The sequence below is a fragment of the Bos indicus x Bos taurus genome, chromosome 4 (genome assembly GCF_003369695.1).
Source record: "Bos indicus x Bos taurus breed Angus x Brahman F1 hybrid chromosome 4, Bos_hybrid_MaternalHap_v2.0, whole genome shotgun sequence".
NCBI lineage: Eukaryota > Metazoa > Chordata > Mammalia > Artiodactyla > Bovidae > Bos > Bos indicus x Bos taurus.
The window spans coordinates 106,310,121-106,328,934 of record NC_040079.1 but is presented as its reverse complement, the minus strand read 5'-3'; the positions used below and the strand labels follow the sequence as shown (position 1 = coordinate 106,328,934).

At 38.0% G+C, this 18,814-nt stretch overlaps 1 protein-coding gene across 9 annotated transcripts in view; it reads left to right on the top strand.

The window, feature by feature from the left end:
* DYNC1I1 (dynein cytoplasmic 1 intermediate chain 1) overlaps window positions 1-7,441 on the top strand; it is a 379,346-nt gene extending 371,905 nt beyond the window's left edge. For 8 of the 9 annotated variants that reach the window (XM_027540116.1, XM_027540115.1, XM_027540109.1 and 5 more), the window contains one exon: window positions 6,505-7,441. In XM_027540116.1, the coding sequence (XP_027395917.1) occupies window positions 6,505-6,615 (111 nt within the window). In that variant the 3' untranslated portion in view covers window positions 6,616-7,441. Of the gene's footprint in view, window positions 1-5,591; window positions 5,765-6,504 lie in introns of all 9 variants that reach the window. The other variant, XR_003510865.1, reaches the window with a different exon arrangement.
* Window positions 7,442-18,814: the final 11,373 nt, after the last annotated feature.

The following is an 18,814-nucleotide window of genomic DNA, read 5'->3' as shown; positions in this document are numbered from 1 at the left end:
AAGTTACGTGGTCTGGAGCAAATCACTGAGCTCCCTGTCCTTCCATTTCCTACCCGTTAGAGGCCTGTTCCTTAAAGTCCTCACATAGCAGACATTCGAAAGAATTCCTAAGGAAAACAGAGCCACAAAAATAATATAGAATTGATATGTATGCCACTCAATATATTAATGTATCATTTTTAGGAATATGTGCAATCTGAGTGTTCAGAGAAAAAGAATGCATGGCTATTCTGTGTTGAGCTCATGGTTCTTCATTAGATTACCTTTCTCATCCTCTCCACATCTCTGCTGATACGTGGGTCAGATGCCATTATCTCTATTACAGTTGAGGCAATGAGAGGTTAGGTGCCTGACCATGGCCACTAAGCAAGCTGAGAGCAGGACAGAAGCTTCCTGTGCAAATCTAAGGTTCGTGTTACCCACTCCGTAAGGCCAAATTGCTACCTCAGAAACTGCCTTTGCCTTAGTTTCCTCAGCTGTAAATATATGGTCATCTCCTTTAAAAGGCATTTACTCTTAGAGCTAAGATTTTGTTATTTCAGGAATCAGCACCCTGAGTGCTTTTGGCATAAAAATGCTTTATACATTTAGCGAAAAGTTAGAAAACAGTCATACAGTTGGGGGTTGGGGGTGGACTAGATATTGGTGAACCCTGATTATGAAGCAGTAGGAAAATCTGAGTCATCTCTGACCTGGGTTGTGGACTTTGGCAGATGAATCTGAAGGCAGAAAATGTTTCCAGATCCACTTTGATTCAGTACAATACTGCTCAATTTTTACAATCTCTTTTTTATGGTGTCCTTTGATATAACTAGGCTATTTGCTTCCCAGTTCTCATGTTTAATTGAAATTACTCATCACCAATAGAAACTTACGAATATTTTTCCTATCAGAAATGTCAGTTGTTTGAAAATTATTCTAAACTAGTGTTTTCCAGTGGGGGGGGAGGGGTGCATTCTATAGTGATGGTCTAGATTTAGCCTTTAATGCCTTGATAGAACTTTGAAGAGATGCTGAAACCATGTCATTAACATGCTATTTGCTTCCCCACTATTTGCGTGACACACAGCACATCCCAGGGAATGTTGCAGTTGTCACTGTAAGAAGGTAAATTTTCAAGTACTTCACTTTCTGAATGTCAGTGAAGTTTAAAAAAAGAAAAAGATGCCAGTATTCCCACATTTTGACCTAAGAAAACATGGTAATTAATATGCATTGTCTTCATATGCCAGAATGATTAACCATTATATCTTCAGTCCTACCCTAGTGTCTGGCATATAGTTAGTACTCAGTCCACGCTGAAATCATTATTAAAAAGACATATATATGCTAGTGAGAAGGGCATGACAGCAGTCTTTTTGACTATGAAACATGACAGAGATTTTTCACTTGCTTAATGATTAAGGCATTACTGGATTAAAAGTCTCCTAGACAGAGTTTCAAATGCGTTTGCGCTCAGGAGAAGAGTTAGGAGCTGCCAAGGGTAAGAAGGACACGATTCTGTCCAGACAGATGCTGTTTAAAATGAAAAGAGTGGTGGTCTTGTTTGTTAGGACACCTGTTTGGTCTTACCTACAATTATTAAAATGGCAGAAATTATTAACTTTGGGTGTGGATACAACCTGTGAATACACATTCACACATTCAAGCTAAGATTATACTTAAAGTGCTTCCTGATAGTGACATTTAATTCTAAAAACGGGGCAATATACAGCTCACCTTCTAAATCTAACATTACGATGATCTTGTTTTTATTGTCAGCTGGGTGAAAAAGTGTAATAGAGTGAGGTAGATAAATTTAAGTTTCTAGAAGCAATTTTGTTTTCATCCTGTGCTAATCAAGCAAAGCAAACTAACATTTCTAGTGAGGAAAATGTTTGGCAAAATAATCGAAAGAAAACTTCTAATATTTTCCCAACCTAAGTGAAAGTTTCACAGATAAAAAAGACAGCGAGCTATGTTAGAATATGGTGAAACATTTTATGAGGGTGAATCTGCATTTTTAAGGACTGTTATTTCCACCACTATGGGAAAAAAGTCACATGTAAGTTCTATGGTAGGGTATATTTTTATCAAAAACTTTTAAATTTGCTGAAACTCATTTTAAATTAATACAGAAATCTGTTACATTTCTATATACTGAAGAAGAAAGTAAAAAAAAAAAAAATCACATTTAAAATCACATCAAAAGTACCTATGAAGAATTTCCTGGCAGTCCAGTGGTTATGACTGTACTTTCACAAGCCCAGGCTGTTGAATTAAGATCCTGCAAGCTGTGCAGTGCGGCCAAAAAAAAAAAAATTATATGTAAATAAAACATATTTATATATAAAATACCTAGGCATAAACTTAACAAAGGAGGTGAAAGATCTATATACTGAAACCTATAAAATATTGATAAAGGAAACTGAAGATGATTCAAAGAAATGGAAAGATATCCTATGCCCTTGGGTTAGAAGATTTAATATTGTTTAAATGGCCATACTATCCAAAGCGATCTATAGATTTAATACAGTCCCTATCAAAATACCCATGACGTTTTTCACAGAACTAGAATGGATAATTGTAAAACTGATATGGGGATCCCCAAAGACCTAGAATTGTCAAAGCAAAACTGAGGAAAAACAAAGCAGGAGACCTCCCTTCCAGACTTCAGGCTATACCGCAAAGCTACAGTAATCAAAACAGCAGATAGTATTGGCACAAAAATAGACATAGGTCAGGGGAACAGAAGAGCAAGTCTAGAAATAAACCCACACATCTACTGTGAATCTATAACAAAGGCAGTAAGAAGAATCAATGGAGAAAAGATGGTCTCTTCAACAAAAGCTGGACAGCATGTACATCAATGACATCAGAATGTTCCCTCATACCATATAAAAAATAAATCCAAAATAGTTTAAAGAATTAAATATATGACACCATAAAACTCCTAGAAGAGAACATAGGCAAAACATTTTCTGACACAAATCGCAGTAATATTTTCTTAGATCAGTCCCCCAAGGCAGTAGAAATAAAAACAAAAATAAACAAATGGGACCTAATGAGACTTAAACTTCTGCACAGCAAGGAATGGGAGAAAATATTTACAAATGCTGTGACTGAGAGAGGTGTAATAGCCAAAGTATACAAACACCTCATATAACTTAGTATCCAAAAAATAAAAAAAAATTTTAAAATGGGGATTTTTCCCCAAAGAAGACAGACAGATGGCTATATAGGCACATTGAAAAAGTGCTCAACATCACTAATTTTAAGAAAAATGCAAATCAAACCACAACTAGATATTATTATCTCACAATGATCAGAATGGGCATCAAAGAGTAAAAATAAAAGCTGAAGAGGGTGTGGAAAAAAGGGAACCTTCCAACAAAGTTGGTGGGAATGTAAATTGGTGTGGAAACTATGGAAAACAGTATAGAGTTTCCTTAAAAAACAAAACTAAAAATAGTTACCATATGATCTAGCAGTCTCACTCCTGGGTATATATCTGGAAAAACATAACTCTAATTGAAAAAGATACATGCACCCCAGTGTTCATAGCAGCACTGTTTACAGTAGCCAAGACAAGGAAGCAATGTACATGTCCATTGACAAATGAATGGATAAAGAAAAAAATGGTATAGATATATAATGGAATATAAAGTGAAAGTGAAGTCGCTCAGTCGTGTCCGACTCTCTGCGAAGTCCATGGCATTCTCCAGGCCAGAATATAACTTAGCTATAAAAAAAGAATGAAATACTGCTGTTTGTAGCAACATGATGGACCAAGAGATTATCATGCTAAGTGAAGTAAGCCAGACAAATACAATATTGCATAATGTGGGAATCTAAAAAATGATAGAAATAAATGTATATACAAAACAGAAACACTCAGACACAGAAAACAAAGTTACCAAAAGGGAAGATAAGGGGGAAGAGGGATATATTAGAAGTATGGGGTTCACAGATAGAAATTACTATATATAAAAATAATTAACAAAAATTTATTGATTAACATGGACAACTATATTCTATACTTTGTAGTAATGGAAAATGGAAAAAAGCCTGAAAAAAAATAATGGCTTTGCTGTACAACTAAAACTAGCACAATTTTTAACTATGCCTCAATTTTAAAAAAACCTCAAAATTTTGGTGAAACCTACTTATATAAATTGAATGCTTTATTATTAGAAATACTAGAATTACTAGTTTGATTTCTTAAATAAAGGAAAAGGACCTCTGAAAAATGCACTTTTAAGAAATTACATGTGCAACTTCAGATGTCATAAATGATAGTTCTGTCCCATACTGGATCTGGTTGCAAAGTCAACCCTTCATGTCTCATAGTGTTTGTTAGAGTTGCTTCTTAACAGTCTTGCCATGACCACCACATGAAACTGTAAACACATGGATCTGGGGGTTTTTGTAGGATATATTTTCTATACATTGCTGTCAATAAAACATTACATACAGCATCATACAGTAACTTAAATTTGTGCCATTTTAACTAATAATAAAGGTAGTTTTCTGTTTAGGAGTCAAACCCCTGGACTATATCACTTTTATTAGTGAGACCTGCTTTCTTCTAATATTTAATGTTATTTGAAGTTACGAGGTATTTCAGATTTAGCTTGATTCTCACCTTCTATGAGACAAATTCATAAGTATGTTATCATAATTGGCGTTTGTCTCCTCCTGAGCTTTTTGTTTTGTGGTTCACTGGGGTGGAGGGTGCTTGGTCAGGAGTTGGAGAAGAGACAGAGAGTAGACCTATGCTTTCATATAAATATGGTGTAACCCATTTCTGCTCGTGCTTTTTGTTAGCTCTTTCATATAATTTATTTTAAGGACTTCATTTCCCCAGTGCAGTATTTTCTAAAATTGAAGAGAAAAATGAAGAATAGTGGAGCACAGGAAAAGAACTCAAAGTAGAGCAAATGAACTGAGCAAAGAGGTAATACTGCCGTTCGAGACTGTTGTGAACTTGTGTCACTGTCTGAACGGAAATGTGGATTCATTTCAGTAACTAGGTAAGTGTTGCACCATTCAGAACTCACTCGTGTGACTAAATCAGAGTTCTTGTTAGTATTGCGTTTCTCAAAATAACAAATGAGAAAGAAGCACCCCAAAAAACGTTGTTTAAGAAAACAAGCACCTGTATATCATTTGCAGAATTATATCCTTGGAACCACCTGAGGACCAGAACATGCACTGAAGGATGTACTTTGCAGGGTGATGATACGACTCTTTAATAAGTTGTCTTGGATAGATTGTATCTGAGAATACCAGCCCCTGTAATAAAAATGTTAAGTTCTAAAAGTTTGGCTTTATACAGTAAGAAATTTTTCAGCTGTAAAAGCGATCTCAGAGTTCAGATCTACTTGCTTGTTTTTGAAAATGCACCCTGATTGGGGTGAGTGTGTTATTGATGTTTATGAAATATGTGGATAGCACATGTGGCACCAGCATCTGTAGATGGGTTACGTCTTGCACGGCAATCCTCTGAGTAAATGGCTCTACAGTCGAAATACATTTTATTCTGTATGAAAATCATTTGGACTTCTACTTGATCCTGCTCCTCACCTTCAAATAATTCTGTTTTATTCCAGACACTTGCATGGTACCGAAACAGCTCATCTTTGGATGCCATGTAGAGAAATCATTACCCTTCAACTCAGCTCACAAAAATTCATGCATGCGCTTTGTGTCAGATGGGATTAATTTTTCTTACTCAATTGTGCGCAGGAGAAGATATATATAGGATTATAAGTCCCTCTTTTTGGTGAGTTTGTATAGAATACTGGCTAAGGATATAAATACCAGATGACATTGGCACAGATATTGGCAAGCTGGGCAACTTTGGCAAGATGAGTTGATCTTTTGGTGCCTCAATTGACCTTCTTCTGCAACACGGAAATACTCTGATTATCCAACATAGGATTGCTGTGAGGAAAGAGGAGAAATCATGTCAAGTACTTACAGCAGAAATTTTGATAAATGTTACTATTATTATTATTCATCGGCTTCATCATAGGATCTTGCTAGAAAAGCCAAAGCATCTTATTACAGTAGTAAGGTTTCTTTGCATATATAAACTATACTTTTGTCATATATACTGGCACATTAGCAACATCTTTTTAAAAAGGATCAGTAACATTGACTTAGACAATACCACCATCGTTTCAAAGTCCTAATAATACAGTTTTTATTTGTCATGTTCGCTGTAATTCTGGTCATCTGACTGCAAGTGCTGTAATGCGGCTACTGTATTAACTGTATAGTTTACAGAAGTTTTTTAATGTTTTATAACTCGCACACATGCTTGTGCTTCTGAGAGTGACAGTATTCTTTTAAATTATCAGTTTAAGAGCAGCATTTCAGAGCTCTGATTCAAGGAAGAATATCTGATTTCCTTTGCATTCCATGGGAATCACCTGTTTCAAGAGGAACGGTCATGCAGGCTTCAAGGCTTTCGGTGTAAAAGCTAGCTTGTTGACCATTTTCCGTTCATTTGCTTTGCAGCTTGCAGTTCCCCACAATGACGAGTGGACCCGATTTGCCAGGACCCTCGTGGAGATTCGTGCTAACAGAGCTGACAGCGAGGAGGAGGGCGCCGTTGAGTTATCTGCCTAGTGGACGTGAGCCGTCCCCACCTGGACCTAGAGCTCAGCATCTGCGGTCAAGTCAGCTTGTATTCGTGTTCATTCAGTATCAGTATTGCCGTGGCCTTTTGAGGGCCATGCTGTGCCAGCTTTGCTCCAAGTATTCCAGGTGTAGCCCACCATACTGTCCACTGACCTGAAATTCACCAGAGCATTTCTGTCTCTATATTTCTGTCTCAAAAATGGGGGTAGCGGGGTGGGAGCCTTTCTGGGTTGAGTTGTTGCCTTTTAACTACTTAGTAGCTGTATTTAATAGCTGGAAACCTCTGGTTAAATTTGTGCTTACACACACTCCTGGCATAGTCCTATTAAATCCATATGAAGCCAGATATGATTAGGTACAGATGTGGTGTGCTTCATGCTATGGTACAGGGCCAGAGACTTGAGATGTGGTGTTTTACACGGCGACTCACATTATGAATGGATTTACTAGAAGAACATTGCTGCTCCTTATTTATTGTGGTGTGCTGCATGGAACATATTTATTTGAAAGCATTAAAATAAACGATCCTAGAGCATGTGCCTAATGAGAGGACTGCATTGTCTCTCTTGCTGTTGAGGTTACGTTCAGTTCCAAATAACAATTACAGTATGCCGGTTCCACTGAGGACAAGAAATCTTTAGAGGTCTGTTGGCAGTGAATGGAATGAATTTTAATGCCTATTATTTCTAGGTACTTTAACAATATTTCAAATATAGCTGATCATTGATACTTGTCATTCAAGCTAACCCAGTCTGACAAAAGTCTGTGGTTCCTAAATATGACACCAATGTTGCCAATAAAATGTTCCAAACCAGGTCTGCACCAGTGTGGATAAACCCTTTGCTTAGGAAAAGCCTGATTAAAATTCTGCTGTGGCCAGGGGGTAAGAGAGATCCATTAGAGCCATGTTAAAGACTGATAATGAATTTACAGGCAGCCAACCTGGCTGGTTTTAAACCAGGACTCTGGTATTATTTTTATGAAGGAACATGTGTGATGTTTCTGGAAAGCTCTTTCTTGTCTCCTCCAGAACCACTCTTTACCCAAAGAATATCTTAAGCATTGGCGTAAGAACGGGTTAAGATGAACCTATACCGAATGCTCCACATTACATAATTTTCTCGTATAAATCGAAAAACAGTGAATACTACTATTGGACTAGGAAACATGTCTATAAACAACTTTATGGGATTTTTTTTCTAAAAAGTCATTTCATGCTTAAGAGAGAATTAAAATAAATAGTGGTTGAGTCATGAAAATTATTTGAAGAGAGGCTTTTGATGTTTTAGGAAGAGAATTTCCACGGTGCTTTGTTGGTAGGGATTCCTTGAACTGTGAGACTTCTACTTTTGAAATAATTGCTTTTTCTCTAAGTGTCATATGGTAGGTATATCAATATTAAAATTCTTTATTAATATATATTAAGTTTTTAAAGATAAAATGAGTGTCTAAAATAGGTTTAAAAACAGTCCACAGTCCAATGAGACAGAAGACCTGTACTCCGAAAACTGTAAGATCCTGATGGAAGAAATTGAAGACATAAACAGATGGTAAGATACACTGATACCATGTTTCTGGATTGGAAGAATCAATATTGACCATATTGGTTCTTTTAATCAATATATAATCAATCAAAATGATTATACTACCCCAGGAAATCTACAGATTTAATGCAATCCCTGTCAAATTACCAATGGCATTTTTCATAGAATGAGAACAAAAAATTTTTTAATTTTTGTATGGAAACACAGAAGACCCCAAATAGCCAAAAGAATCTTGATAAAGCAAAACAGAACTGGAGAGATCAGACTCCTGGAGAAATCAGACTCCCTGACTTCACACTACACTACAAAGCTACGTTCAGCCAAACAGTACAGTACGGAGACAAACCCAGAAATACAGTTCAATGCAACAGCACAGAGTGCCAGAAATAAACTCATGCATCTCTGATCAATTAATCTACGACAGAGGCAAGAATATACAATCGAGAAAAGACAGTCTCATCAATAAGCAACGTTGGGAAAGCTGGACAATCACATGTACAAGAATGAAATCAGAACACTCCCTAAGGCTGTACACAGAAACTCAAAATGGATTAAAGATCTAAATGTAAGGCTGGATACTATAAAACTCTTAGAGGAAAACATAGGCAGAACACTGACATAAATTGCAGTAGTATCTTTTTTTTAAAATCCAGCTACTATTATAATGAAAATAAAAATAAACAAATGGGAACTAACTGAACTTAAAAGCTTCTGCACAGCAAAGGAAACCATAAACCAAATTAAAACACAGACTACAGACTGGGAGAAAATATTTGCAAATGAAGCAACTGATAAGGGATTAATATAACAGCTCATGTAACTCTTACATCAAAAAAAATAAACCAATCAAAAAATAGGCAAAAGATCTAAACAGACATTTCTCCAAAGAAGACATATAGATGATGGTCAAAAATCAATAATCAACATCATTAAGAGAAATGAAAATCATTTCAAAACTGAAAACAACAGTGGGGTATGAGGCATCACATCATGCAGGATGGCCATCATCAAAAAATCCACAAACAATAAATGCTCAAAAAGGTGTGGGGGGGCATGTAAATTAGTACAACCAATAGGGAGAACAGTATGCAGGTTCCTTAAAAAACTAAAAGTAGATTTACCACATGATCTAGCAATCCTACTCCTGGGCGTGCTGCTGCTGCTGCTTCTAAGTCACTTCAGTTGTGTCCGACTCTGTGCGACCCCATAGATGGCAGCCCACCAGGCTCCCCCATCCCTGGGATTCTCCAGGCAAGAACACTGGAGTGGGTTGCCATTTCCTTCTCCAATGCATGAGAGTGAAAAGTGAAAGTGAAGTCGCTCAGTCGTGTCCGACTCTTAGTGACCCCATGGCCTGCAGCCCACCAGGCTCCTCCGTCCATGGGATTTTCCAAGCAAGACTACTGGAGTTGGGTGCCATTGCCTTCTCCAACTCCTGGGCATATATCCAGAGAAAATCATGATTTGAAAAGATACACTCACCTCAGTGTTCATTGCAGCACTGGTTACAATAGCCATGACATGGAAGCAGCCTAAATGTCCATCAACAGAGGAATGCATACAGATGTGGTGCATACACTTATATGTGGAATCTAAAAAAACATGGTATAAGTCAACTTACCTACAAAACAGAAATACAGTTACAGATGCAGAAACAAACTTACAGTCACCAGGGGGTAAGGTGGGGGGGAGGGATAAATCGGGATATTGGGATTGACGTATACACACTATCGATAAAATATTATACATATACACACTATATACAAATAGTTCATGGCAGCACTATAATAGCCAAGACATGGAAGTAACCTAAATGTCCATCAACAGAAGATGAAGTATACACATACAACAGAATATTACTCACCCATTAAAAAGAATGAAATAATGCCAAGAGTAGCACAATGGATGGATCTAGAGATTCCTATACCAAATGAGTAAGTCTGACAGAGAAAGACACATATCATATGCTCTCTCATACGTAGGGTCTAATTTAAAAAAATTAAACAATGACACTTACAAAAACAGATGGAAAACACAAAGGGGAACACGGAGGGGGGAGGAATAAATTAGGAGCTTGGGACGAACATATATACACTACTACTAATATAGATAACCAATAATAACCAATACCTACTGTATAACACAGCATTCTACCCAATATTCTGTGATAACATATGAGAAAAGAATCTAAAACAGGATAAATACATTTATAACTGAATCACTTTGCTATACACCTGAAACACAACATTGTAAATCATCTATAATAAAATTCTTTTTAAAAAGCAATCCAATGAAAAGTACTGGGGAAAAAAGCTTCTCAAACATAAGCTAAAGGATCATGGAACAAATCAGTAACCCATGAGTTGCTACAGACAATCGTCTGAATGAGTCAATGAGTCAGGAATATGAAAACTTCGAAGGCTAGTCATTTGTCATAGGCACATGAAGAATTGTGAGAGCTTACATGCGTGTATGCCTTCCCAGTGGTAAAGAACCCACCTGCCGATGCAGGTTCAATCCCTGGGTTGGGACGATCCCCTGGAGAAGGGAATGGTTACCCACTCCAGTATTCTTGCTTGGAGAATCCCATGGACAGAGAAGCCCAGCGGGCTACAGTCCATGGGGTTAAAAAGAGTGGGACATGACTGAGCACGCACGCATATGCATGTATATCCCACCAAGGTACAGTCTCCAAGAGAGTCTCCCACTTCTTGTGTGACACGGTCCCATGAAGAATCTGGGATGTGTAATGGGGGAATATGGGCAAATTTGGGGGAAATGATACTATGTGGAGTTCAGAACAAGGTTATAAGAAGACATAGCCTCCTAGAGGAGAACATACGCAAAACACTCTCCGACATACATCACAGCAGGATCCTCTGTGACCCACCTCCCAGAATATTGGAAATAAAAGCAAAAGTAAACAAATGGGACCTAATTAAACTTAAAAGCTTCTGCACATCAAAGGAAACTATAAGCAAGGTGAAAAGACAGCCTTCAAAATGGGAAAAAATAATAGCAAATGAAGCAACTGACAGACAACTAATCTCAAAAATATACAAGCAACTCCTACAGCTCAATCCCAGAAAAATAAATGACCCAATCAAAAAATGGGCCAAAGAACTAAATAGACATTTCTCCAAAGAAGACATACAGATGGCTAACAAACACATGAAAATATGCTCAGCATCACTCATTATCAGAGAAATGCAAATCAAAACTACTATGAGGTACCATTTCACACCAGTCAGAATGGCTGCGATCCAAAAATCTACAAGCAATAAATGCTGGAGAGGGTGTGGAGAAAAGGGAACCCTCTTACACTGTTGGTGGGAATGCAAACTAGTACAGCCACTATGGAGAATAGTCTAGAGATTCCTTAAAAAACTGGAAATAGAACTGCCTTTTGATCCAGCAATCCCACTGCTGAGCATACACACTGAGGAAACCAGAATTGAAAGAGACACGTGTATCCCAATGTTCATCGCAGCACTGTTTATAATAGCCAGGACATGGAAGCAACCTAGATGTCCATCAGCAGATGAATGGATAAGAAAGCTGTGGTACATATACACAATGGAGTATTACTCAGCCATTAAAAAGAATACATTTGAATCAGTTCTAATGGGGTGGATGAAATTGGAGCCTATTATACAGAGTGAAGTAAGCCAGAAAGAAAAACACCAATACAGTATACTAACGCATATATATGGAATTTAGAAAGATGGTAACAATAACCCTGTATACGAGACAGCAAAAGAGACACTGATGTACAGAACAGTCTTTTGGATTCTGTGGGAGAGGGAGAGGGTGGGATGATTTGGGAGAATGGCATTGAAATATGCATAATATCATATATGAAACGAGTCCCTAGTCCAGGTTCGATGCACAATACTGGATGCTTGGGGCTGGTGCACTGGGACGACTCAGAGGGACGGTATGGGGAGGGAGGAGGGAGGAGGGTTCAGGATGGGGAACACATGTATACCTGAGGCGGATTCATTTTGATATATGGTAAAACCAATACAATATTGTAAAGTTAAAAAATAAAATTAAAAAAAAGACATAGAGATTCCTTCTGGGTTTCTTGGCACACTCACTCTTCATTCCCAAGCCATTTTGCAACTTACCCTGTCCCCTCTAGGCTGTTCAAAGGCCTAATCTCACCATTGAGGGGCCATGTGGATACATAGAGATACCCAGCCAGTCCACAGCGTGTCAAGTTATCCCAGCTGAGGTCCTAGATAGAATGTGGGAGTCATGAAAATCTGCCTTCAAGATCTCTGTTGCAAAGAGCATAACTGAGAGCTCCAGTTGTTTTGCTCTTAAATCCTCCAGTATGTTTGAGCAAGGCTGTGCTCCCCACAGGCTGCTCCCAGCCAAGACTGAGCATAGCAGGTATAGTGAGGCAGGCCTGTTGCTGGGAGATGCAAGAGTTCTCAGAGATGTGAGTGGCTCAAGGACTCCCTGTCAGCATTGCTAAAACTTTCTTGGAGTTAGCCTGAGTCTAATCTTCCTTCCTTCCCTTCTCTCCGTCTGTCTTAGGGTCAGACTGACATCACTTTCTAATGGCTCTCCCAGCTCTCCTAGCTGGGCACATGTGAGTCCTGATAAGAGAATAAAGACACTATACACTGAAAGGGTTACAAGAATTAGATGTGCCATTAGGGCCAGGGGAGCAGACTGGGTTAGATTTTAAGGAGTCTGGTAAAGGGGCCAGCACGTAAGACTGGGTAGATAAGAATTTATTGACTTTCAGACACTCTTCTGGGATACGTGATTTTATACTCTGGCAAGGACCCCAGGGCATGGGTTGGCTGTTACAGTGGCTCTTTAGAAGTATGAGAAGGCTATAGCCTACACTTGGTGAAAATGTTTGAGTTGCCCTGACTGATGATACAGATAGGAATAAAGAGACGGAGGGAAGTGGGGGGGTTAGAGTGAATGTATTACATAAGACTAGAAGACACATCCAACAATTAAGGTGTCTAAGAGCACCTAGAGCGCACACCCTTCCTCAGAACCATTAGCAATGAGCTAGTGAGAGAGGTACCAGCATCTCTCGGAATTTTAGTCGAGGCCAGCTAGAGCTGATGGAAGGAGAGACAGTCACAGGGCAGGGCTTTTTATATCTGTGGGAAACCTCAAAATGAGATCTCAAAGTAACAGTGGCTAGATGGTGGCAGTTTACCACAGTAGCCAGAGTCATCTTTACCTTAAAGGTCTATGGAAAAGCCCCTGATGCTGGGAAAGACTGAGGGCAAGAAGAGAGGAGAAGAGGGCGACAGAGGATGAGATAGTTGGATAGCATCACTGACTCAATGGACATGAGTTTGAGCAAACTCCCAGAGACAGAAGCCTGGCATGCTGCAGTCCATGGGGTTGCAAAGAGCTGGACACAATTTAGTGACTGAACAACTACAAAGGGTCCCACTACTCTTTTTCACCGAGTTTGTCCTTAAATGATACCACACCGTTTGGGGACTTACCTAGTGGTCCAGTGGCTAAGACTCCACGCTCCCAATGCATGGGGCTCAGGTTTGATTCCTGGTCTGGGAACTAGATCCCACATGCTGGAACTCAAGAACTTGCATGCCGCAATGAAGACTGAAGATCCTGCATATTGCAACTAAGATCCGGTACAGTCAAATAAATAAACAAACTCATTGTCTTGACTGCTATAGCTTTCACTAGGTCTTGAAATCAGGTAGTATGTACTTCAACTGTGTTATGCATTGTGAAAAATTGTTTTATTAGTTTTTCTAGGCCTTTTATGTCTCTACGTGAATTTTACAAGCACTATCAAATTCACAAGAAAAACATATTATTTGGATTTCTATTGGGATTTCATTAATCTACAATATATACAAATTTGAGGGAGTGGGTATCTTAATTTAAAATTTTCTAATATGTGAACAAGGTGTATCTTCCCATTTACTAACCTCCTAGTTTTCAGAATTAAAATTTAATTTTATGTATCAACCTTGTATTTTCCAACTTTGCTAAATACACTTACTAACTTCTAGTAGATTCTGTAATTCTGTTGGTGATTATGTATATAGTCATGCTCTCTGAGAATAATGAAGACTTTACTTCTTTCTTTCCAATTTTATTATTTTTGCCTTATAGCACTAGCTCAGACTTTAAGCTCTACGTTGTACTGAAGAAATGAGAGAGCTGCTGCTGCTGCTAAGTTGCTTCGTTCGTGTCCGACTCTGTGCGACCCCATAGACAGAAGCCCACCAGGCTCCCCCGTTCCTGCGATTCTCCAGGCAAGAACACTGGAGTGGGTTGCCATTTCCTTCTCCAATGCATGAAAGTGAAAAGGGAAAGTGAAGTCGCTCAGTCGTGTCCGACTCTTAGCCACTCCATGGACTATAGCCTACCAGGCTCCTCCATCCATGGGATTTTCCAGGCAAGAGTACTGGAGTGGGGTGCCATTGCGTTCTCCGATGAGAGAGCAGATGTCCTTATCTCTTTTTTAATCTTAGCGTCAAAGAGACTGAGGGCAGGAGGAGAAAGGAGCAACAGAGGATGAGATGGTTGGATAGTGTCATTGATTCAATGGACATGAGTTTGAGAAAATTCAGGGAGATAGTGAAGGAAAGGGAAGCCTGGTGTGCTGCAGTCCATAGGGTCGCAAAGAGTCAGACATGACTTAGCAACTGAACAACAAAACAAAGAGTGTTAATGTTTCACTTTTATCACATGAAGGAAATTCCATTTTATTTTTAGATTGTTAAGAAACTTTATCATGAGCAGATATGGAATTTTTTCATATGCTTCTGTTCTGCATCCATTGATATGGTCTATTTTTTCCCCCACTTATTCTGCTAATGTAGTGAATCACCCTGAGTTGTTATTTTGAATACTAATCCAACCTTGCCATCCTGGGATAAACCTCCTTTGGTCAAATGTATTATCCTTTTAATTTTGTTTCATTCTGCTTGCTAATAATTTTTAAAGGATTTTCTCATAATTGTTCCTTAGGGACACTGGTCTGTAATTTTCTATTCTTGGAATGTTTTTGTCAGGGCTTAGGAACCATGATTATGCTCATATAATGAGCCGAGAAGTGTTCCAGTCTCCTCTATTTTGTGACCGAGTGTAATATTTGTATTATTCCTTCCGTTACTGTTTGGTAGAATTCACTAGTGAAACCGTCTAGCCCCAGTTTTATTTGTGGGAAGGTTTTTGGTAATAAATTATTTATTTAATAGAATAGGGCTATTCAGATGTTCTTTTTTTTTTTGGTTCTATTTTGGTAAGTTGTAGTTTTCAAGAAATGTGTGCATTTCATCTAATTTGTCAAATGTATTAACATAAACTTGCTCATAGAATTCCCCTTATTAGCTTTTCATGAATCTAAAGTCATAGTGATGTCTCCTTTTTAATTCTTGATGTGTTGGTAATTTGCCTTTTTAAAAACAGTCTTGCCAGTTATCAGTATTATTCATTGTTCAAAGCACCAGCTTTTGGAGTTGCTGATTTTCTCCACTTATTTAGAGTTGCTGATTGTCCACTTATTCTTCTATTTTGCATTGAATATGCTCTTCTTTTCTCTTATTTCCTAAAGTAAAAGCTTAAATCATTGGTTGTAAAACACTTCTTTTCGTCTAATTTAGGCCTTTAAAGTTGTAAAAATCCCTCTAAGTACTGCCTTTACTGTGTCCCACAAATTTTTGATATGTTATGCTTTCATTATCATTCTGTTCAAAATATTTTCTAATTTCCGTTGTGGTGTTATTTGACTCATGACCTTTTTTTAGAAGCATGTTTAATTTCCAAATATTTGGAAAACTTTCCAGGTATCTTTATTTTCATTTCTAGTTTGATTCTGCTTAGTAAGAAAACATACAGAGTAAGAAATACTACTCTGTATTTCCAAGTCCTTTGAAATTTATTAAGATTTATTTTATGGCCTCGGATATGGCCTAGCTTGGTCAATGTTCCATGTACACTTAAAAAAAGTGAATTCTTCATATGTTGAGTATGTGGTTCTGAAAATGCAAAATAGATTAAACTGGCTGAGAGTGTTGTTTCCATCTTCTATAATCTTACTGATTATTTTCTGTGTGTTCTATAAATGACCAAGAAGGAGATATGAAAATATCCACTTACGGCTGTGATTTTTTCTATTTGTCTTTTCGTTCTCTCCATTTTTACTTTTGCATTTTGAAGCTCTGTTACTAGACACACACATTAAGTTTATTGTATCTTCTTGATAAACTGGTTATTTTATTATGAAATCTCCCTTTGGTGTTTCATTTCAACCTGAAGGGCTCCCTTTAGCATTTGTTGTAGGGCAGGTCTGCCAGGAAAAACTCTCAGCTGTTGCTTATCTAGGAATGTCTTACTTTTTCCTTTATCTCTAAGGAATAATTTTGTCAGAAGTTGAATTTTTCATTGACAGTTTTTTTTTCCTCAGCAGTTGCATATCTTATCTCACAGCCTTTTGGTCTCTGTGTTTCCAGATAGGATATCAGATGTTAATCTTTCTTAGGAGCCCATGTATATGATGAGTTGCTTCTCTCTTGTAACTTTCAAGTTTCCTTCATCGGCTTTGGCTTTGACAGTTTGATTATGATGCATTTAGGTGTGAGCCTTTGTAAGTTTTCCTACTTGAATTTCATGGAACTTCTTGAATGGATAGATTGTTTTTCATCAAATCTGGGGGAAATTTTAGCCATTATTTCTTCATGTATTCTTTCTGCTGTGTGTCTCCTCCTGGAATTCTGTGTTTATGTTGGCATGTATGATGGTGTCCCACAGGTCTCTGTCAGATTTTCTCTCAGTTTTACCTTCTGTTCTTCAGACTGCATAATTGCAATTGATTCTTCATGTTTTCTTATTCCTTCTTCCGTCTATTGAAATCTGCTACTGAGCTCCTGTAGTGAAGTGTTCAGGCTTTGCAGGTGGCGCTGGTGGTGAAGAATGCCTCTGCCAATGAAGGAGACATAAGAGATGCAGGTTCTTTCCCCGAGTCGGGACGATATCCTGGAGGAGGGCATGGCAACCCCGGTATTGTCTGGAGAAGCCCATGGACAGAGAAGCCTGGCAGGCTACAGTCCCTAGGATTGCAAAAAGTCAGACATCACTCAAGTGACTGAGCGAGCACACAGTGAAATCTTCACTTCAGTTATTTTGCTTTTTGACCCCAAAATTTCTACTTGGCATTTTATAATATCTATTAACATCTTCTATTTGGTGAGACGTTATTTGGATACTGTCCTTTAGTTATTTAGACATTATAGTTGTTGTTCAGTTGCTAAATTGAGTATATTCATAATAGTTCATTTAAGGTCTATGTCTAGAAAAATCCAGTATCTGGGCTTTCTCAGACATAGTTTCTATTGACTTCTTTTTTTTTTTCCTTGTACACATGCAATACATTATTTCTTTGCACGTGTATTTTTAGTGGTGAACATACACATGCAAAGAATTACACTTAATATTGTAATATATACAGTCATTATAATATTATAACATACAACTCTGGAAATCAGATTTTCTTCCCTCCCCTTCAATTGGAAACACTGGCCTTCTCTTCCTGTGTATACAGGGCCTCAGTGCCAGCAGGAGGTGAGGTCTTCTGGCCTTCTCACGACTTTTCTGAGCATGTGCACAATTCTGAGTACGTGTGTGTTTCTTTCCAGATTCCCAGGGGTCTGTCAGAATTATTCACAGCCCTCAGAGATCTCCTTCCCTAGCCTGTCCTCTCAGATTTTTGGTTAGTCTGTTGTTTATGACCTCAGCCAGCAGCAACTAAGATATTAGCCGTGAATGCTTTTGACAAATGCCCCCTCAGGAAGCAACGTTAGCATTGCACCGGTTCCAAGGTAGGTGCAATAGAGACAGGTATTTTGCCTACCAGGGAGGAGCCAGATAGGTCAGAATAAATCATTAGAATTCTTTGTGAATGAAGTACTTTCTGCTTCCTGTAGTACCAGAAATATGAGCTGTTATTTTCAGAGCTACTGCTGGACTAGAGACGGCAGATGGGACTAGGGTAAATTAAAATGACTCAAAGTTCATGATTCTTTCAGAAAATCAATACTGTTCTTCAGTCAGTGTTCCCTTAGTTGCTACAAGTCTTTGGTTAATTTCCAGAAACTAAGAACAAAAGTTGATTTCGACAGTTTCAGCCTGTTGTTTATTGCTTTTATGGAAGGGCAGAATTTGGAGTTTCTTACTTTGCCATTTTGGCTGATGTCATTCCCACTCTTTTACTTTTAATCTGTTCAAGATTTAATATTTGGAGTATGTTTCTTATAAACATCTTAAAGTTGGGTCCATTTCTCTTTTTTAATCCAGTCTAATGATCTTGGCCTTTTTATTATAGGATTTAGTCCATGTACAATTAATGTACTTTGAGGCATGATTGATTTTTTATTTTGTATTAGTAATTGTTTTTTTGTCCCATTCATTGTTCTTACATTCTTCCTCTTCTGCCTTCTTTTTGAGGGATCAAATAATTCTTAGTACTGTCTTACATTTAATCTAGTGACCTTCATTATTTTTAGTAATTTCACAAGAATGCAATATGCATGTTTAATAACAGACTACCTTGCCTGAAAAATCCCATGGATAGAGGAGACTGATAGGCTACAGTCCACGGGGTTGTAAGAGTCAGACTCAACTTA